We start from the raw sequence: 21,984 nt of genomic DNA on the forward strand, positions 1-21,984 counted from the left end.
TTATAATTTCCAAGAACCTGCAGCCAAATCCTCTCCAAATGCTAAGATATATATGTCTTTACAGATTCATTGATCCGTTTAGACTGCCACTCATGATTCATCTGTTCTTTAATTCCTAAGGATGAAGTTAGTTACAAGAAATAATTACAGGAATTTATTTTTTTTAATTAAGAGTTGACGGAGAATAACATTTAAATATGCTAGAATTTAGATACATTCTGCAACAGGTTTTCCTTATCAGAATTTATATCTGTATCTATATCTATAAGCTGAAAGCACGCCTTTTAGCCCCCTGGCTCTGCTCCTTCCTTGCTGTGGGCCATTCATTGGACCTTTTTGAGCTGGAGTATCCTCACATCTAAAAATGAGGATAACAATTGTAGTTACCTTATAGGATTGGTGAAAGACTTAACTAAGATAATATGAGTATGAAAACCATGTTCCTGGCCCATAATACAGGCTCAATGGATATTATCATGGTTAATACTTACACAACCAAATGATTGTCAAAATATGATCAAGGCCTTGAAATATGTCCCTTAAGCCCTATTTTGGTCTTGTTCTCCTTTCCAGTTGCATTTTACTTACTACGCAGTGCAGCCATCCAATTTATGCCTTATTTAAATCCTTGCCATAAAATATTACATATTTTGTTTAGGGGCTTAAGAGGGTTACTTCTTCCAATGGTTAAAATTATTCAACCTCTTCATGATGAGAGAAGAGTAAAGGAAACAATGTCTGCTGAACAAACATATTGTTTAATTTTTCTGCTATTGTTTCATCTACAGAATGGGCAGAACTCACTCTGGAAGAGCTAGTGGGAATAATGCCATTTGGGAAGCACACAACATAGGCAGCACAGTGGAGCACAAGAAAGTCTGGAGCTGTTAGTTCCTGGGTCCTGAAGGAATGAGAACTTTCACTGGAGTCTGGATTCCACTGTAGACAAAATCCTCTTTGTATCGCCAAATGACTCCCATTTTCCTAAACTTACTCTAAGAATATCTTTTAACAGCAATTTGAATAAACCGACTCACATACCACTGTGATTTGATGTCTGATTTGCTACCGAATCAACTGTGTTTGGCCAGCCTTTCTGTCTTCACATTTTTCATAGTGTTTATTCTTAAGCTTAGCAACCAACCAAACTTTGAGTGGAATATCAGTATTCAAGAGTAAAATGTATTATTAGTTTTCTAATTGTTCCCCAAGAGATTGAGTTTGTGTAGTTTACATTTTTGCACTTTCTGTTTTACTTATGATATTCTCAACGCATGAAATTTTGGCCTGTTCCCTCTCACTATTCACAAACTTCCAAACGCTGGTAAAAATGCCTCTGTGTGTCTTTAATTCACATAACAGATTTGTGTTATGTTAAATGTTAGTGAATATATAAACGGAAGAATACAACGATAATTTTGTTAAAGAATCAAAAAGTATCAGGATATTCGTCTTAAGATTGTCCTATGGCAGTGACAAATTGAAGTTCCCCACCAAAATGTACGAATTTTGGATTTGGGCCAGACAGCTAAAAAAAACTGTTTCTTGATCCAAAAAGGTTTTAAGTTGAAAAAATAGTGCTTTTACTTAAAGTAAATTTTAAACAAAGGTTTTTTTTTTTTTTTTTAATTTACTCCATTAAAAAATGCATACATTTGGACAGAGTGAGACTCCGTCTCAAAAAAAAAAAAAAAAAAAAAAAAAAAAAGGCGTGCATTTATAGTCACAGAATTAGTTTTCGTTTTGACCTTAAAAGTATTTAAACTTACTAAAAATGTAGTTTTTGAAAAAAGAAAGTGAACATGTGGCTTTTCAGACAAGAGAATGGTATGTAATGTTTTGCATCAGCTCCGGGTCTTGTCCACCAATCAGAGGTCCTTTAGAGCTGGTAGGGTCTAGAATGATCATTATTTTATACCCTCATTTTACAGATAAAGAACCTGAGACCCGCTAGAGTAAGTGACTTGGTTAAGACAGGGCGCGCTCCAGAGACCAGGTCCAAGATCTTCCCCCCTTTCACAATTATAAGGCGGCTGTCTAGAGGCCATTCCCTTCCTTTGATCCTCATAAAGTTAATTTTCAGTCTCTTGGAGAGGACTGGGCGATCGCCTGGCTTAGAAGTTTTCCTCACTCCCCGAACCCCATTTTCTCTTCCTTCCGCTCGCCGTGTCCCCAGCGCCTACAGCTGGAAATCAGCCGCCCGTGAGGCTACGGGGCACAGAAGCGGCTGGCGGCTCCGCGGACCCCTTGCCGCCGACCTGGATGAGGCCTGGGCTCGGGAACCGCGTGATGCAGCCCAAAGAACGCGCAGAACAGCACGTGTTCTCCCAGGTGCCCCGGACTCCCGCGCCGCCGCCCAATCGCCGCGGCCGCCTGACGCTCAGGCCGGGCCTGCCGGCCGCGGGGACTCAGGGCCCGGGGATTCGCGCCGCCGCCGCCCGCCATGCGCTTCCGCTTCGGGGTGGTGGTGCCGCCCGCCGTGGCCGGCGCCCGGCCAGAGCTGCTGGTGGTGGGGTCGCGGCCCGAGCTGGGACGTTGGGAGCCGCGCGGGGCCGTACGCCTGAGGCCGGCAGGCACCGCGGTGGGCGCCGGGGCGCTGGCGCTGCAGGAGCCGGGCCTGTGGCTCGGGGAGGTGGAGCTGGCGGCCGAGAAGGCGGCGCAGGACGGGGCGGAGCCGGGCCGCGTGGACACGTTCTGGTACAAGTTCCTGAAGCGGGAGCCGGGAGGAGAGCTCTCCTGGGAAGGTATTGCCAGCAGACGTCTGCCCCCGGTGTAGAGCAGGAGCTCCGGCCCGCACCCCCAGCCGGGGCCTAGGCCTCGGGCGTGCCCGGCAGGCCCCGGCGGCGCGCGTTTCGGGCTCTTTGCCCGCGTCCCTGCGCACTCGCCGGACGCCCCGGGCTGACCCTGCTTTGCCAGCCACGCTGTCGCTGCCAGCGGCGGCTCCGGCTTCCTACTGGTTCCCTAGACCCGTACAGCGCTCCCGGCCGCCTTCCAGTCCCCTCGGTCGCCTGCCCCTCTAACCTGATTTCCGCACACCCAATCTTCAGCTTCTTTCCAACCGCGGCTGCTTCACGGGCCAGTGCCCTTCGTCTCCCGCCAGGGGCCCTCTTAGCTCTCCGAGTCCCCCTCGCCCTCCAAGTCCTTCCTTCGCGGGTCCCTTGGCTGCTCGGCCGCGCGCCGCTGATGGCTTCAGCTGCCCAACTCCGCTTTAGTTGAGTTTTGTGTGCTCATTTTCCTGCTCTAGTTCACTAAAAAGAAAAACGATCCAACCAACGAAAGTAGCGTTTTCGCTAATCCTAGACTGCAACGTGCTGCTTAGATTTTTTTTTTCCTTAGATATTGAGAATGAACTAATGGAAAGACATTGAATATTTCCCTTTTTGGATTTCTTTTTCTTTCTTAATCCCAGATATGTGACAATTGAGACATGACCTGATTTCTTAAAATACTAAAACAATACATGTTGGTTGTAGAATAATAATGATGATAAAAAAGAAATCTGCATAGTAAAAACTTACAGTGTTTCCTCCACACAATCTTAAGCACAGTGCTTGTACACATTTATGTATGTGGTATATGCATATACTTTTTTTTTTTTTACAAACATTGTATAGTACATAATTCTGAATTTTTGCTTTTCTTGCCTAACAGTATGTTACGGACATCTTTCACTGTCACTACATGTAGATATATATTTTACATGTAGATGTATTTTAAATGGCAACAAATTATTCTGCATCTACGAACGTGCATTTAAGTTCTTTTCAGTTTTCCTCTGTTATAAACAGTAGTAGGTTAATTGAAATTCCTTTTACAGGTATCTTTGAACATTCGGGAGTGTTTCTACAGAGTGGATTCAAAGAAGTGAAATTATTGGGTCAAAATGCAGTCATTTTTTTTAACACTTCATTAAGGACTGCTAAATTATGCCCTAAAAGGGTGATAACTAATGTCAGCTCCCGCCAACAATGTCTGAATTGAGACAGACCCTTTCTTTAAGGGAAATGTGCAAGGTTGAAGACTGGAGTGGGTGTAACTCAATAGTTGAAGTCAATGAAATGAATGTCTTTTTAGAAGTTTATTTGAAAAGAATGGACCATTTAGCCTGTAATGATGTAGAAACAAAGAATCAGTAAAGAAAGTTAGAGTGGAATATGTTTATATATTATCCTTGTTATCTTTTTGTTCCCCACTAGGCTTATGGTCTGGTAGCATTTATTGGTCTTTTATTTTACCATGACAGAATCGAAAGATACCATCTTCAGTTTATCCTTTCTTTACAGGTATTACTATTATTCATAGTATTGTAGAATTATTTTTTAAAATAAAATATCTGATAATTGTGATAAAAATGTAAATGGTGTGAAACAAAGATCTTCCCTTTCCCTAGTTCTTCTTTTCTTTAGCTTTTCTGATAGTCTTCCCTATGCTGTAGTTTGCTTATGTTGCTATTTCTTAAGGTATCACAAACATTTGTTTTTAGTTTTTCTAATAGTTACCATATGTTATACATAATTTTTAAAATTAAAATTAGGCAATAAATATTGACACCTACTGAATGCACATAAAATTAACCATCACACCTGTTATGAAATACGAGGAATTTAGCTCAAGTTCATTCTCTATCTTCTCTGCTGATTTTTTTTACTGTTATTTTCAGGTTTTTTTTGATAAATATTTTTCTTTACCATCCAAGCAGGAATTATTTTCAGTTTTGTATTAAAAGTTGACTGTTGACTTTCTAGGAAGTTACTCCTGTAAGAGAGGGTAAGAAAAATATTACACATTTCTTCCTCTCTCCTCAGCTTGGTTTATTATGACTTTTACATTATCAGGTTTTATATAATTTATATTCTGTTTTCTGATTGTTACGGTGCCTTCTTGTTTAAGGTAAATAGACTGATTCTAAGCATTGTAAATTAACAGAGAGTTTTATGAGAAGCAGGGTAGCCAAGTGTTTAAAAGCAAGGATTCTGGAGCCAGATTGCCTGGTCTCACCAACCAGTGTGGGATTTGAAGCGCATCACCTCAGCTCACAATGAAAGGACCAAGCTGCCTAATAAATGAACTGTATTTTGTAGAATAGGATATATATTAAGAACTTAGAAGAGGATGTCTCGTAAATGTTAAATAAGGGCTAGGTATTATTTTTTACTATTATTAGGAAACCACGTAGTGCAATTAGATTGTAAACAAAGAAATAAAATTTTGTGACATGAAAACTGTACAACTGCAAGGAAAAATTCTCTTTTCTTCACTAAAAATCTTGCTCAAATTTGACTTAATAGTACTACACTTTGTTTTACTTCATATTTGAACTGTAATGTTCTTCTACAACTTGTTTAAAAATTTGTTATTAATTTTTTTAACAGAAGAGTTACACCAGTTCTCACAATGTTCTAGCTTGATTGCACTACTTGATGAATGCATATTGCTTATTTCTTGAAAATAAAATTTTTTTCCTCGAAGAATTAGGATTCCTGTTCTAATTTTCACTTTTCACTAATATATGGCTCTCTGATATATTTTTGTGTGTGTGTGTGTGTATATATATATGTTTCTGATATATATATCAGTTTTATATAAAATATTGACTTGACTTTCTATTATATAGAAATTTCATTCTTATAATGCTATTATGCAGGAAGTTACTCCTATATGAGAGGATAAGAAAAATAGCTTACACATTCCTCTCCCTTCCTTACTTCGGCGCGCGCACACACACATATACACACACACACACACACACACACACACACACACACAGGTTTTAGCTATAAACCTGAGACTAAAGAAAACAATTGAACTCCTATATTAGTTGCACTGTTTTAAATGGTATATCTTCCTGTTTCTTAAAAACCTTAATCATTTCTTTGGATAATTTTCAAGAAATGGTAAAATCAGAGAGAAAATATCTGAGCCCTTAAATTCCTAAAAGGTCTTTATTTGGGTTTATTTGCGTTTCAATCAAATGATCTTGATTGATCATTTGGTACAGTATTCTGGTCTTAAAATAATTTTCCCTTGAAGACTGTGCCTCAGTAATTTCTAGCATCTGTGGCTGATAATTCTAATGTCAAACTAAGCCCATTCCTGTTAGCAGTCTGTTTTATCACTTGGCACTTGATTGGCTCTTTAAATTCCAGAAATTGTTTCCTTCAACTCAGGGAAGTTTTCTGTGATTTCTTCCTCTCTCTCTCTCTCTTTTTTTTTTTTTGTTGTTCATTAAAAAAAATTCTTCTAAAAATTGGCATACGTGTGCAGAACGTGCAGTTTTGTTACGTAAGTATTATACGTGTGCCATAGTGGTTTGCTGCACCTATTGACCCATCCTCTAAGTTCCCTCCCCTCAACCCCCACCCACCAACAGGCCCTGGTGTGTGATGTTCACCTCTCTTGTGTCCATGTGTTCTCAATGTTCAACTCCCACTTATGAGTGAGAACATGCGGCGTTTGGTTTTCTGTTCCTGTGTTCTCATTAATTGTTGGGCACTTAGGTTGGTTCCGTATCTTTGCAATTGTGAATTTTGCTGCTATAAACATACATGTGCTCTGTAGTCAATTGTTTTTTTCTTGATGGTTCTTTTATTCTATTGATTTTTCTCCAATATCTGGTAGTCCTAGGATATCCATTCATTTTTATGAATGAAGGATATGCTGATCAGTAGGGGTAGCTGTGCTGGTTTTCTGTTGAAATTGTCATGTTTACTGAAAACCTCCTCTAAATGGGAGAACACTCATGGAGTACTGTATAATTTGGCAGATTCTTTGAAGGATAAAGTTCCACTCAGGGTGTGTGGCTGAGGAGCCATAGGCTTAAGATCGTTATTGTTGACAACGTAAAAAGAACTTTATCATGAGGCGGGATAATTTAGTATATTTTATTGTTGAATGGAGTTGCCTTTTTCTTTTCCTCTAGGTCTGTTGGGTGGGTCTGTAGACATCACAGGACTTGTTTCACCCAATCTCCAGCTCCTACACCCACACTAGGGTCCTTTCCAGGAAACACTTCCATTACTGTGTTTAGAGCATGCTTATTCCATGTTGGCGATGGGAAGGGGTTGAAGGAGGCAGGTGGGAAACCGTTCTTTCAACTCTTCTCCAGGCTGACATGTGTTTATTTGTTAGGTTTCCTCTTTCATGTTGCTTTTGTAGAAGGACTCCCTAACTACCTTCTGATTCTTTCTTATAATATCTGTTCCTTTTTCTTATAGCACTTATTACAGTCTAAAAATCATATTGACTATGCTGGATTGGACTTTTTAATTGCAAGTAATAGTAACTGAATGTGAACCAGCCTAAAAATAATTTTTAAAAAATCAATTCATATAACCAAACTGAAAGAAGCATGGAGTACAGCCTGTCTCTCCTCACTTGCTTTCTACCTCTCACTCTCTCATTCTCAGATTTGCTTTTCTCAGGGTTTGGCTTTAGTTTCTCAAGATAATTGACTCTGTCAAGCTAGGTTTTCTCACAAGAAGCTCAGGATTACATGCCTAAATTGGATGTCACACGCAGTGTCACACTGTATTCTCTTGGCTTTTCCCTTAAGGCAACAAGATGGCTGCTGCACCTCTGTTCAGCTCATGTGCATTTAGTGGAATAAGGGAGAAGAAGGAAGGGTGGAAGAGTCATCCATGGGTATTGCCTATAATCTAGGAAGCAAAAACTTTACCAGAATACCTCCACACTCCCACTTTGTTTTATGTTTAGAATCGGCCAGAACTACTGTGTTTGACTGCCTCTGCTGCAGAAGAGACTGAGTGTATTGGTCAGTTCTTGCATTGCTATAAAGAAGTACCTGAGATTGGGTAATTTATAATGAAAAGAGGTTTAATTGGCTCATGGTTTTGCAGGCTGTACAGGAAACATGGCTGGGGAGGCCTCAGGAAACTAACAAGTATGGCAGAAGATGAAGGGGAAGCAGGGACGATCTGCATGGCTGGAGCAGGAAGAAGAGAGAAAGAGGGAAGTGCTACACACTTAAACAACTAGATCCCATGAGAACCTACTCACTATCATGAGAATAATAAGGGGAAAGTCCACTCTCATGATTTAATCACCTTCCACCAGGCCCTTCCTCCTGTTGGAATTATAATTCAGACGTGAGATTTGGGCAGGGACACAAATCTAAACCATATCATTCTGCCTCTGGCCTCTCCCAAATCTCATATCCTTCTCACATTGTAAAATACAATCTTTTCTTCTCAACAGTCCCCCAAAGTCTCACCTTATTTCAGCATTAACTCAGAAGTTCACAGTCCAAAGTCTCATCCGAGACAAGGCAAGTCCCTTTTGGCTAGGAGCCTGTAAAATCAAAACCACTTAATTACTTCCAAGATACCATGGGGGTACAGACATTGGCTAAATACTCCCATTCCAAAATGGAGAGATTAGTGAAAACAAAGGGGTTACAGGCTGCATGCAAGTCCAAAACCCAGCAGAGCATCCATAAAATCTTAAAGTTCCAAAATAATTTCCTTTGACTCCATGTCTCACACCCAGGTAACATTGATGTGAGGGGTGGACTTTCAAGGCCATGGGCATCTCTACCCCTGTGGCTCTGCAGGGTACAGCCCCCCTGGCTGCTTTCATGGGCTGGTATTGAGTGCCTGTGGCTTTTCCAGGTTCACGGTACAAGCTGTTGGTGAATCTAACATTGTAGTATCTAGAGGACAGTGGCCTTCTTTTCATAGCTTCAGTAGGCAGTGCCCCAGTGGGAACTCTGTTTGGGGACTCCAACTCAACATTTCCCCTCTGTGCTGCCTTAGTAGACATTCTCCCTGAGCGCTGTGCCACTGCAGCAGACTTCTGCCTGGATATCTAGGTGTGTCCATATATCCTCTGAAATCTAGGTGGAGGCTCCAAAGCCTCAACTCTTGCTGTCTGTGCTCTAGCTGGCTTAACATCCCATGGAAGCCTCCAAGAATTATGGCTTGCATCCTCTGGAGCAGTGGAGTGAGACATATCTGGGACCATTTTAGCCAAGGCTGGAGGTGGAGAAGCTGGGATTCAGGGAGCAGTGTCCTGAGGTTGTACAGGGTAGTGGGGCCCTGGGCCTATGAAACTATTTTTTCCTCCTAGGCCTCCAGGCTTGTGGTGAGAGGGGCTGCTATGGAGATCTCTGAAATGCCTTCCAGGCCTTTTCTACATTGTCTTAACTATTAATATACAGCTTCTCTTTACTTTTGCAAATTTCTACAGCCAGCTTGAATTCCTCCCTGAAAATGGGTTTTTCTTTTCTGCCACATGGCAAGGCCGCAACTTTTCTAAGCTTTTATGCTCTGCTTCCCTTTTAAGTATAAGTTCCAGTTTCAGATGATCTCTTTGCTCATAAATATGAGTGTATGCTGTTAGAAGCAGCCAGACCACATCTTGAATGCTTTGCTGCTTAGAAATTTCTGCCACCAGATACTCTAAATCATCTTTCTCAAGTTCAGATTTCCACAGATCTCTAGAGCAGGGGCACAATGCTGCCAGTCTCTCTGCTAAAGTACAACATGAGTGGCTACTCTAGTTCCCAGTAAGTTCTTCATCTCCATCTGAGACCACCTCTGCCTGGACTTCACTGTCCCTATCAGTATCAGCATTTTGGTCACAAGCATTCAACAAGTCTCCAGGAAGTTCCAAACTTTCCTTCATCTTCCTGTCTTCCTCTGAGTCCTCCAGACTGTCCCCACCTCTGCCCAATACCCAGTTCCAAAGCTGCTTCCACATATTCAGGTATCTTTATAGCAATGCACCTCTTCCCAGAACCAATTTTCTGTGTTAGTTCTTGCATTACTATAAAGAATGACCTAAGACTGAGTGATTTATAAAGAAAAGAAGTTTAATTGGCTCATGGTTTTCCAGGCTGTACAGGAAGCATGGCTTGGGAGGCCCTGGGAAACTTACAAACATCGCAGAAGGCAAAGGGGAAGGAGGCATGTCCTACATGGCTGGAGCAGGAGGAAGAGAGAGAAGGGGAAGTGCTACATGCTTTTAAGCAACCAGATCTCATGAGAACTCACTTTCACAAGAACAGCAAGGAGGAAGTCTGCCCCCATGTTTCAATCATCTCTCACCAGGCCTCTCCTTCAACATTGGGGATTACTGTTCAGACATGAGATTTGGGTGGGGACAAAAATCCAAACCGTATCGCTGGGAAAGTGCTTTATTTAGGCCAGCACATTCCTTTCCTGAAGAAAATTAGGGTACTGATTACCAAGAAGAATGAGGAGAGTAGATTTTAGGTAGGCAGCTAACAATGCATGCTACAGTTAAAACAAAAGATATCATGTACAACATTTATTTGTGTATTTTTTGGTTTCTGTCTTCTACCAGATTGTGAGCTCTATGAGTGTAGGGACTATGTAGTTTATTCATTCTTTTATATCTTGCAATTGTAGTTGATACATAGTAGCTGCGCAGTAAATATTGGTTGGATGAATAGAGCACAGAACAGAAAGAGATGGAGGGTTTTTTTTTTTTTTTTTAAACCATGGGCTAATTACTTCTTAGGTGCTTTCAATTAAATTACCCTTTGTCCTTATAACAACACTGCAAGGCAGATACTCATTTCTCTGTTATGTAAATAAGAAGAAGATTGAGGCTTTCCTCTAGGTCTAATCTGTTGTGAATCCCATCCAGTGAAATTTTATTTTCAGATACTGTATTTCTCGTCTCTAGAAGTTCTATTCAGTATTCTTGTGCATCTTCTTCTTTTGTTCTCATTTAGCTTATGTTTTTCTTTAAATTCGTGACGATGTTGAAGATATAGTCAGTCTTTATTTTCTCGTTTCCTTATCTATGTCATATTTGGGTGTGGTTTCTGTTGACTAATTTTTCTAACAGTTATTGATAGTATTTGACTACTTCTTTCCATGTCTTTTTTGAGTAACCATAGCTGAGCTTTATTTATGGATTATTTTAAGGTATGATAAATTATAAATTATGTATTTTTAAGAATAAACTGTTTAGAATAATTTTAGATTTTACAGAAAAGTTGCAAAGACAGTATAGAGAGTTCTCATATACTCCTTACCAGTTTCCTCTTTTGTTAATATTTTATATTAGTATGACACTTGTGAGAATTAAGGACCAATGTGGATACATGATTTTTAACTAGGATCCAAATTTCATTCATATTTCATTATTTTTTACTTAACATACATTTTCTCTTCTAAGACCTTAACTATATGACCACATTACATTTATTATTTATGACTGTGATAGTTTCTCAGACTTTATGTATTTCTGCAATGACCTTGACAGTTTTGAATAGTGTTCATCAGGTATTTTGCAGAAAGTTTCTCAATTGGGATTTTTCTGGTGTTTTTTCTTGTCATTAGACTTGGATTATGGGTTTTTGGGAAGACCATCGAAGTAAAGTGCCTTCTTTATTACATCATATCAAGGATCTATACTATTAACATGACTTACTACCGTTTGTGATGACCTTGATCATGTAGTCGAAGTTGTATTTGTTAGTTTTCTCTGCTGTAAAAGTTGTGTTTTCCCCGTATTTCCATACTGTGGTCTTTCAGAAGAAGTCACTGTGCATTGCTCACATTTAAAAAGTGAGAAGTTATGTTCCGCCAGCTTGAGGGCAGAATATCTGCATTAATTATCTGGAATGTATTTGTATGGAGGGTTTGTCTCTTCTCCCTCATTTATTTACCTATTCAATTATTTATATATATATGAATTCACAGATATTATTTTATACTTTGGTTTAAATATCTTACTACTTTATTTTCTCGTTCAGTTTATTTCAGGTTTGGCCATTGAGAACTCTTTTGGTGGCTTCTCTTCTGTGTCTCTTTGACATCCCCCCGTCTTTGTGTGTGTGATTTTTGGTTTCTTTGTTTTTGAGTACTTCCTTATTTTCTGGCACTACAAGGTGTTCTGAGATCATCTTTTATGTTTCCTTCCTCCACGCTAAAATTGGACATTTATCCAGGGAGCTCTGTTTGATTTTATTGTAGAATGGTATTAGAAATCAAGATCTGGGCAGTGAGTGTGCCTCTTCCTTCTGGGATATTGTTGCTTGTAGGCCTTCTTAGCTGGTGAAACAAAGAAATATGTGTTTATATTAATTATATATATGGGAAATATATTATTTGTAATATAAAGTTCTGTGGATTTTGATAAATGCACAGTGTCATGTATTCATTATGTTAGTCTCATTTAGACTAGTTTCACCTCCATAGAAACTCCTCTGTCTTTTGTCTATTCAACCCTCCCCACTCCTCAAACCCTTGGCAACCACTGATCTGTTTACTATCTCCATAGTTTTGCCTTTCCACAATGTCAAGTAATTAGAATCATGCAGTGTGTAGCCTTTTCAGACTGGCTTCTGTCATTTAATAATATATTTAATATCTATCTATTTTTTTTTCTGTAGCTGTAATTTTTTTTTTATTGCTGAATGATATTCCATTATATGGATGTTCCACATTTTGTTTATTTGCCTATTGAAGGACATCTTGATTGTGTCCAGGTTTGGGTGATTATAAATAAACATTGGTGTGCAGATTTTTGTGTAGGTATGAATTTTTATATCAGTGGGTAGATATCTAGGAATGAGTTTGCTGGATCATATGATAAGACTATTCAGCATTGTAAGAAACTGCCAAATCATCTTTTAGAGTGGCCTAGTATTTTTCATTTCCACTGGCATAGAATGAGAGTTCCTGTTCCACATTTTCATCAGCATTGGTGTTGTTAGTGTTTTGGATTTTAACAACTCTAACAGGTGCATAGTGGTATCTCATTGTTTAAATGTGCAATTCTGTAATAAATGATATTGAGCATTGTTTTATAAACTTATTTGCCATCTGTATATATTCTTTGGGTGTCTGTTCATATCTTCTTTTAATTTTTAAATTTTTTAAATTCATGATTTTTAAGAATTCTATATATATTTTGGATACAAGCCTTTGAGAGATGAGTGATTTGCAAATATTTTCTCTCAGTATGTGACTTATTTTTTATTATCATAGCAGTTTCTGTTGCAAAACAAAACTATTAATAAAATCCAACAATTTTTTTTTCTTTTATGATTATGCTTTTGGTATTGAATTAAAAAACTCCTCTCCAAATCAAAGTTCATCTAGTTTTTCTCCTATGTTATTTTTGGAAGTTTTTACATATGCATATATTTATAAGCCATTTTCTGTTAGTTTTTATGTTTTATATAAGGTCTGTGGCTAGGTTCTTTTTGCTCCCCATATGGACATCCACTTGTTCCAGGACAGTTTGTTGAAAATACTGTCCATTGTTTTTTAAAGTGTCTTTGTTAGAAACCACCTGATTTTATTTGCATATGTCCATTTCTGTGCTCTCTCTTCAGTTCTATATGTCTGTTTTTTTTTTTTTTTTTTGAAGCCAGTATCACACTCTGTTCATTACTGTAGCTTTATACTAACCTTGAAATAGTGTAGTGTGAATCTTCTAACTTTGTTCTTGTTCTTCAAAATTGTGTTGGCTCTTCTTGGTCATTTGCTTTTCCAAATACTTTTTAGAATCAGTTGTTGACTTGTACAAAATAGCTTGCTGTGATTTTGTGTTGAAGCTATAGATCGAGTTCAGAAGAACTGACATCTTAACAATATTGAGTTTTCCAACTTATGAACATAGAATATGTCTCCAGTTTTGTTAGATTTATACATAAGGGGTTTTGGTGTGCTGTTTTAAATAGTATATTTAGTTTTTCTTAAACAATTAAATTTCAGTTCTTTGCTGATATCTAGGAAATAAATTAACTTTTGTATCTATTGTTTTTTGTTTGCATGCTCGCTGTTGTAATTTACATTGTTTCATAGAGTTTGGATTAGTTTCTGACAGTTAAGTTACTTGTGGATTAGCTTGTTCTATGTGAGGTTCCTCTTGAAGGTTTACAAGGGCAGGTCTCTAGGAGGGTTAGTGCAGCCCCACTATTAAGCAATGAACTCTGGATTCTTTACTGAATGCCTCAATGTACTCAGTGCCCCAAGATTTCCTCACTCTGTCTGGTGGAGACTAAAATTTTTCCCAGTTCTGTGTAAGCTCTGCAAGTTGTCTGGCTTACAATTTTCAGAAATTTTTCTTTTCTTGCCATTTGTTCTTTGTATGACTCTGTCAAAGTTTACCTTTTGCATCCACAATTGACATGCAGCCAAAGAATCTAGGAAACTTTTATGCAGTTTTACGGACCTCTTTGTCTGTATAGCTTTCTCATCTCTGGTATTTAACTCTCACTTTGTTCTCCCCAAATGTGAAAGAAGGCTCCCCATCCCTATGGCATGATTTGGAAATGCCTTGAAGTCAGAAATCCATGGATTTATATCATTCATCTTGTTAGTTTTCTTCTCTTAGGGATTATAGTCCTGTACTGCCTTTTATTCAACTTTCAAAAACAAATATTTCATGAAGTTTGCCATTTTTCTAGTTGTTCTTTTTGTAGGCAGGAACAGAAATCTCTACTGATTTTTAAAAATTTTGCAGGCAGATATTTGTCCAACATATTCCTAATTTTTTTGCAAAATAAGTCTTGATTTTGTTATTTAACTTATTTCTAATTTTTTGTATATTTGTGTATTTTTGTGTTCTGTATGTATGTATATGTATATAATCTAAACTATATCTTTCTTGTGAAATTAGATATTTTGGAACTCCCTTCATGATGAAAATCCTTAACTCTAATTATAATGTGTCATTAGATTGGCACGTCCCCACTCAATGATACTCTGAATCAGGTTTTATATTCTTAGATTTTAATGGCCATAAATTCATCCTTCAAATTGTCACTATTTTTTTGCTCCAGTCTTTCATTTGTCCTGCACAAACTGTAATTTCCCTTCATTTCATATCACCTTTTGTGGTACAATGTTTATGTTAGAGCATATTTGACATAAAAAATTTTGAATCCTTAAATCTATTATAATTTAAGAAGATTAAACAAATCAACATGAAATTTTACATCTTTAAAATAACACATTTGTTTGTGAAGGCAGCCATAATCAAGTACCACACGCTGGGTGGTTTAACAGAAATTTATTGTTCCACACATCTGGAGCCTAAAGGCCCAAAATGTAGGTGCTATCAGAGTTGGTTTCTTATGAAAGCTGTGAGGGAATTATCTGTTCCAGGCCTCTTTCTTTGGTGTATAGATGGCTGTCTTCTCCCTGCATCTTAACACCATCTTCTCTCTTTGTGTCTCTGTGCCCAAATTTCTTCTTAAAAAGGCACTAATCATATTGGATTGGGGCCACTCCTAATGACCTCATTTTAACTTTATTACCACTGCAAACACCCTATCTTCAAATAAGATCACATTATGGGGATCTAGGAGTTCGGACTTTTATATGACTTTTGGGGGACACAACTCAACCCATAAGAGAATAAATCTTTTCTAATATTTCATTCACCAAATTATTCTTAATATTTCAGGTGTTATAGTTTGGTATTCCCTTCTATACCACATCACCTCTACTAGGCAGGGCATGGAAATTTGGCAAGTAAATTTTAATATCCCATATACAAACTCTGAGCTCTAGAACTTAATAGGGAGAAGTTCTTTGTGTTTGTGTAGGATGTGCGGTATCTTTGTATTATCAGTGAGAAGAGAATTGAGAGAAAATGCCAACAAAACTGGGAGGTGAGTAGAGACTCTGTTTATTCCAACTGGTCCTTTTCCTTGACATTTCTCTTAATTCCCCTATCCTTTTTCAAAAGAATATTCATTTAATGTGTTGTTTCAGCCAAAATGATTCAGAGTTTTTGAGAACATTATCAAGAAATACGTTCAAATCCAGATGAAAAGTCTTTTCCTTTACTCTTGGATCAAACCACAGTCTTCTACAAATCCAAAATAAAATTGTGCCAGACTAAAATAATCCAGGTATAAAAATTGCTACTGTTTCTCATTCTATGTCCCCCCATATCTGGTCTTCCATCATTTGCCAGGGTTAATGAGAGCTGAAATGATATTACTTGCTACTTTTAGATGATTTGTTCATGTTCTGTAGAAGCAGAATAGAGGTTCTAATATTAGGGCAAATTAAAGAAAGTACTGTTGCATGCTCTCAGGTGAGAAGAGACAAAAGTTATGAACTTTTCCCCCCAAAAAGGTAGTAAAGCAATTACAATGTTATGAATTGTTCTTTGGTGACCTACCAGAAACAAAATAATAGTTTGGATAAAGTATAAGCTTAAACCAGTATACCATATTTTATGATGTCTAGAGAAATAATAGGCATCTGATGGGGATGTTTTATTTGTGTAAAAATAATGCTAATGTGTTTGAGATGTGAGAGTGAATGTGTCTGAGATATGAGAATGAGTTGTGAATGAATGAGAGTGAATGCTCATGTGTTTGAGTTGTGAGAATGAATTGTGCTTGCAGAAAGCCAGTAAACACATAGTTCAATGAGATAAGAGTTGTCTTAGGAGATTGCACCTTTTTCTGAAAGAGCTAGAATAAGGCTGACAGGTCAAGATTGACTGTCTGGACCTCCACCAGGTGTGAGAAGTTTTAGTACCATTGTTGGTCCTAGGACTTCTGTTCCAGTAAGCTCATTAAAATGTTTTATTTTTCCAACACCATCACCAGTTTGAGTTTCATTATCTGGAATATCTTCTAAGTTTTTTGCTCTGATGCTGGCATCCTGGGCAAAGTCCAGATAGCTCAGGCCTGTAGTGCAGCCAGTACGTACAGGAGTGAGAAGCCCAACAGTTTCAATTCCGTGATCTTTATGTTTTTAAATGGGAAATTGTAATGCCACGTGAATGTAGCATTTTATCCTGAATTTTAGCCAACTAAAACTTGAGAGAATTAAGGGAATGATTTTTACTCTTTTTTTTTTGACAAGGTCTGGCTCTGTCACCCAGGCTGGAGTACAGTGGCATGATCTTGGCTCACTGCAGCCTTCGCCTCCCAGGCTCAAGCTATCCTCCCACGTCAGCCTCCCGAGTAGCTGAAACCACAGGCATTATTTCACCATGGCCAGCTAATTTTTGTATCTTTTAGTAGAAATGGGGTTTCTCCATGTTGCCCAGACTGGTCTCAAACTCCTGAAACACAAGTGATCCACCTGTATAGGCAACCCAAAGTAATGGGATTACAGGTGCCAGCCACTGCACCTGGTCAGGTTGTTATAAAATTATTGTCTTTTAAATCTTAGTCATAAAAGGCTCAATACTGTTTCTGTGAGCAAAGAGAAATTTTATCGTGGTTTGATCTATTACCAACATCTCTCAACATTATATTTGTAGATTTTATGAACTGTGTATGTTTAGAAGAAGTTAGCATGACATTTACATTCATGCCTTTTGCCATAAAATACCAAAATATTACCATCTCTATTGTTTGGAGTCAGCAAAAGTCTATCTGTTTGATGAATATGACAATCAGTATTTGGCACAATTCCAGAACTGGAATAATCTGGGACCCCACACATGGAAAACAATATTTTGGGGTCACACTGTTAGTTCCATCATCTTCAGTTTAGAGCTATCCTGAATTTCACCCATGGACTTCTGAGGTAAAAGTAATTCTGAGTGTTGTCCAAAAAGACATTGGTTTAAAGTATTGCTTTAACACTTACTAGTTCAGAATAAGTATGAGGAAGAATTTATTTAATGTATCTGAGTATTGCTTGTGAATGGAAGTAAAACTATTTTATATAAAAATATTGACAATATTTTGTCATTGGTTTGTGTTTCTTAGTTTTGGCAATGTCTCATGTTTTCTCTACAATGAAGAAGTATCCCATAAAAGACTATGTATGCTTTTTTGCACAGACTTCAGTCTTTACTTAATGAGGTTAGAAGTTTGAATCTGAAATTTTAGCTTGATAATGTTGTCTTTTGATTGTGGTTGAAGAAGTTTTGTTATCTCTCAGAGGGATGTACTTAGAATCCATTAGGGAATCAATCTAATTAGAGATGAGAAATGTTGAGAGATATGATCCAAATGAAACATAAAAAAACACTAAAAACTCTTCTAGGTATTCTGGTAATTCAAAAATGTGTTAACTTTATTAAACCTCAAGTTTTAGTATTGTTTAAATTGTTATTTTGGTATTAACCACTGAGAAGAGATCTCTATTAATTTTATCCCTTCAATTAGGACAACTAAAACCCTAACAAATCAGAATCAGTATTTTATTCACTTATTCTACTCATTTAAGAACTTGGAAGCTCAGTTATACACCTGGAATTGTGATAGGTACTGGGATACCAAGATGAAAAATTTATAGCCCTTGAGGTTAAGAGATATTTTTAGTTGAGGGGAAAAAATGCTTATTGTCAAGTAAGGACCAAAGCAGAAGTCTGAAACCTGTATGCAGTGTTGTGGAGGAAGTCCATCTGGGTGGGAATTCAGGAGGGAGAAAGGGGTTGGGAAGGCTTTATAGTAGGGATAGTATTTTGAACTTGGTATTTAATGAAAAATAGGATATTCTCTCATTTATTTTTGTATTGCAATTATGGGAATAAATACAACAAGGCTGTTTTAAAAAATATGATCTGAATCCAAGAAGAAATGGATGCTCAGGCTTTATCCTCCATGTGAGGGAGACAGGAGAAAGGCTGATATTATTAAAATGACAAGGAAAGAGCCAAAGTCGGAGGGTTTCAAAGATGTTTAAGCTTTTTGTGGTGGGGTTCCCTGGGTGTGTGGTGGTGTGGGGTGAGCTGCACGAACGCATTTTGGGGTGAAGGAATCCTGAGTGAGAAGACGGCCACAGCTGTGAGGAGGGTGGGAATGGTGGCTGCAGGAGGCTGTGGGGCGGCCACTCTGGGGCGGGGGTAGGGGCTTTTTTCTTGAGGCCTGGAGGTGGTGGGCAGGGATCGCATCTCTTGCTGCAGGGGTTACTTCCAGCGGTCTCTACTGATATTTTTTCTTTTCTGTCAAACATAAAACATCAGACAACTTTCTAGTGAATTTTCTAGGCACACCAGTGATGCCCTGTCCTGGAATGCATTAGGATCACCTTGGGAGCTTTTTAAATCACAGACCTGCAGAATCCTCATGGGTGGATCCTGGGAATTCATATTTTTTTATAACAGTTTGCTGAGATGTAATTCACATACCATAGAATTCATCCGTTTAAAGTGTACAGTTCAGTGGTTTTGAGGACACTCAGCCTTCTGTCCCTATGGATTCTGCATCTGTGGATTCAACCAATCTTGCATTGAAAATATTCAGGAAAAAATTCTACAAAATTCTAAAAAGGAAAACTTGAATTTGCCGTCTGCCAAGTATTATGTTGATTCCACACAAGTGGAGTGATGTGCCGGCATTGTATTAGGTATTTAATAGTATAAGTAACCTAGAGATGATTTAAAGCAGCGGTCCCTAACCTTTCTGTCACCAGGGACCAGTTTTGTGGAAGATAGTTTTTCCATGGACTAGGGAGATGGGGATGTTTGTGGGATGATTCGAGCACATTGTATTTATTGTGCGCTTTATTTCTATTATTACTTCATTGTAATATGTAATGAAATAATTTTACAACTCACCATAACGTAGAATCAGTGGGAGCCCTGAGCTTGTTTTCCTGCAATTAGATGGTCCCATCTATGGGTTAGAGAAGACAGTAACACATCAGCAGGCATTAGCTTCTCATAAGGAGCCCGCAACCTAGATGTCTCCCAAGTGCAGTTCACAATAGGGTTTGTGCTCCTATGAGAATCTACTGTGCCGCTGGTCTGACAAGACAGAGTTCAGTCCATAATGTGAGTGATGGGGAGCAGCTGTAAATACAGATGAAGCTTTGCTCACTCACTCGCCTGCTTACCTCCTGCTGTGCAACCTGGTTTCTAAGGGAGGAAGTTGGCCATAGGTTGGGATCCCTGACTTAAAGTACAACATATCCTCAACATCTTTCATTGAATGTTTTTTCATTACAATGTTAATGAGAAAAAGATCATTTCCTGCCAGGGCCCCTGTCTGCGGAGTCTGCATGTTCTTCCTGTGTCTGTGTGGGTTCTCTCCATGTCCTTTGTTTTCCTCTCACATCTTAAAGCTGTCCCTGTGTGGTTCTTTGGCATGTATGTATGATCCCAGTCAGAGTGAGTGTAGGTGTGTATGAGTGCCTTGCCATAGAAGGGTGTCCTATCTAGGGTGGGTGCCTGTCTAGCACCTGCAGGGATGAAATCTGGCCACCCTTGATCCTGAACTGAAATAATTGAGTTGGTAAATGAATGAAGAAATGAATGCAAATTATTGTCAAGCAAAAATCTGTAAAGTATATGATAATCATACAAATGCTTGACAGCAAATAATATGCTACCAAAGTGCTCAGTGAGCCTCCTTGTTTGTGATCGTTTTGGAACTGAGTGGTGGCAGGAGGTGCTGATTTTTCACTTTGCAAACATTTGTTCCTCAGTGTAACCCATCACCACCCCTGTTACAGCAGTCATTCACTGACTCACCACTAATTGGTTAAATAATTTTCTTACCTGTTGATATGGTTTGGCTGTGTCCCCACCCAAATCTCATCTTGAATTCCCACATGTTATGGGAGGGACCCAGTGAGAGGTAATTGAATCATGAGGGCAGGTCTTTCTCATGCTGTTCTCATGATAGTGAGTAAGTCTCATGAGATCTGATGACTTTAGAAGGTGGAGTTTCCCTGCACAAGCTCTTTCTCTTTGCCTGCTGTTATCCATGTAAGATGTGACTTGTCCCTACTTGCCTTCTGCCATGATTGTGAGGCTTTCCCAGCCACATGGAACTGTAAGGCCCATTAAACCTCTTTCTTTTGTAAATTGCTCGTCCCAGGTATGTCTGTCAGCATTGTGAAAATGGACTAATACACTTGTCTTTATTCATCTTTCTTAAATATGTGTATAGTTCACATTTATTTCAGTGTTTAATATAAGAAGTGTTTGGGATATTTATTGAGAAGTTTGGTGACGTTTTTATGACCAGAAATATGCCATAGAAACTTCAATCTTATTTAAATATCACTTCGCTATAGTAAAATTGGTTTATTATGCATCATTACACTTAAAGTCACAGTTTCTGAGAACCTATCTACCATGTTAACTGAGGGCTTACTGCATACAGGAGGTTGTGTGTAGTTTATATGCAAATACTATGCCATTTTATATCTGGGACTTAAGCATCTGCAGATTTTGGTATCTGCCAGCAGTCCTGTGACCAATCACTCACGGGAACTGAGAGACAACTCTACATTCACAAAGTGTTACGTAACTATCAACACTTATTCTTATGACATTTTTGCCATTCCAAAAAGAAACTCCATACTCATTACCAATTTTTATTCCTCCCTCCCCTATCCTCAGGCTAATGTACTTTCTGTCTCTAGGGCTTTGCCTGTTCTGGATATTTCATAGAAATGGAGTCATACAATATGTGGCCCTTTGTAGCTGGCTCCTTTTACTGATGTTAATGTTTTGGAAGTTTGTACGTGTTGTAGCATGTCTCAGTTCTTCATTAACCCTTATTACTGAGTAATATTCCGTTGTATGGGTGTGTCGCATTTTCTTTATTCACTCACCAGTTGATGGAGGTAAAAGCCATTTTCACTTTTAAAATAGTGGTACTGTGAGCATTTGCATATAAGTTTTTGTGTGACCATATGTTTTTACTTGTATTGGGTATGTACCCAGAAGTGGAACTGCTGGATCATATGGTAACTCTATGTTTAACTTTTTGAGGAAATTCCTAACTGTTTTCCAAGGTGATTGCACTATTTTCTGCTCACCAGCAGTGTATGAGAGTTTTAGTTTTTCCACATTCTTGTTATTGTGTGTATTTTTAATTTTAGCCATTGTAGAAGGTGTGAAATGGGGTCTTATTGTGGTTTTGATTTCCCTAATGACTAATGATGTTGAGTATCTTTTCAGGTACTTATTGGCCGTATGTCAATATGGAAGATACACACGTATGTATCTTCTTCTTCTTTTTTCTTTCTTTTTTTTTTTGTGTGTGTGTGTTACTTTCTTTTTCTTTTTCGTTTTTTTATTATACTTTTAAGTTATAGGGTACAT

The 21,984-nt window shown here is 38.4% G+C and overlaps 1 protein-coding gene and 1 long non-coding RNA gene across 4 annotated transcripts in view; one reads left to right on the top strand and one right to left on the bottom strand.

Moving 5' to 3' along the window:
- Positions 1-1,932: 1,932 nt before the first annotated feature.
- EPM2A (EPM2A glucan phosphatase, laforin) overlaps positions 1,933-21,984 on the top strand; it is a 117,165-nt gene continuing 97,113 nt past the window's right edge. Inside the window, exon 1 of one of the 3 annotated variants that reach the window (XM_050787408.1) lies at positions 1,933-2,744. In XM_050787408.1, coding sequence (XP_050643365.1) covers positions 2,444-2,744 — 301 coding nt within the window. In that variant the 5' untranslated portion in view covers positions 1,933-2,443. Of the gene's footprint in view, positions 2,745-2,853; positions 4,284-21,984 lie in introns of those variants that run through there. The other 2 variants (XM_050787411.1, XM_050787410.1) reach the window with 2 other exon arrangements.
- Positions 11,422-21,984, bottom strand: part of LOC126952640 (uncharacterized) — a 43,645-nt gene continuing 33,082 nt past the window's right edge. The window contains exons 2-3 of the long non-coding RNA XR_007724974.1: positions 19,486-19,543; positions 11,422-12,044 (exon numbers count right to left, since the gene is read on the bottom strand). This is a non-coding gene — a long non-coding RNA (uncharacterized LOC126952640). The remainder of the gene's footprint in view (positions 12,045-19,485; positions 19,544-21,984) is intronic.

This window comes from Macaca thibetana, chromosome 4 (genome assembly GCF_024542745.1).
Source record: "Macaca thibetana thibetana isolate TM-01 chromosome 4, ASM2454274v1, whole genome shotgun sequence".
Classification (NCBI taxonomy): domain Eukaryota; kingdom Metazoa; phylum Chordata; class Mammalia; order Primates; family Cercopithecidae; genus Macaca; species Macaca thibetana.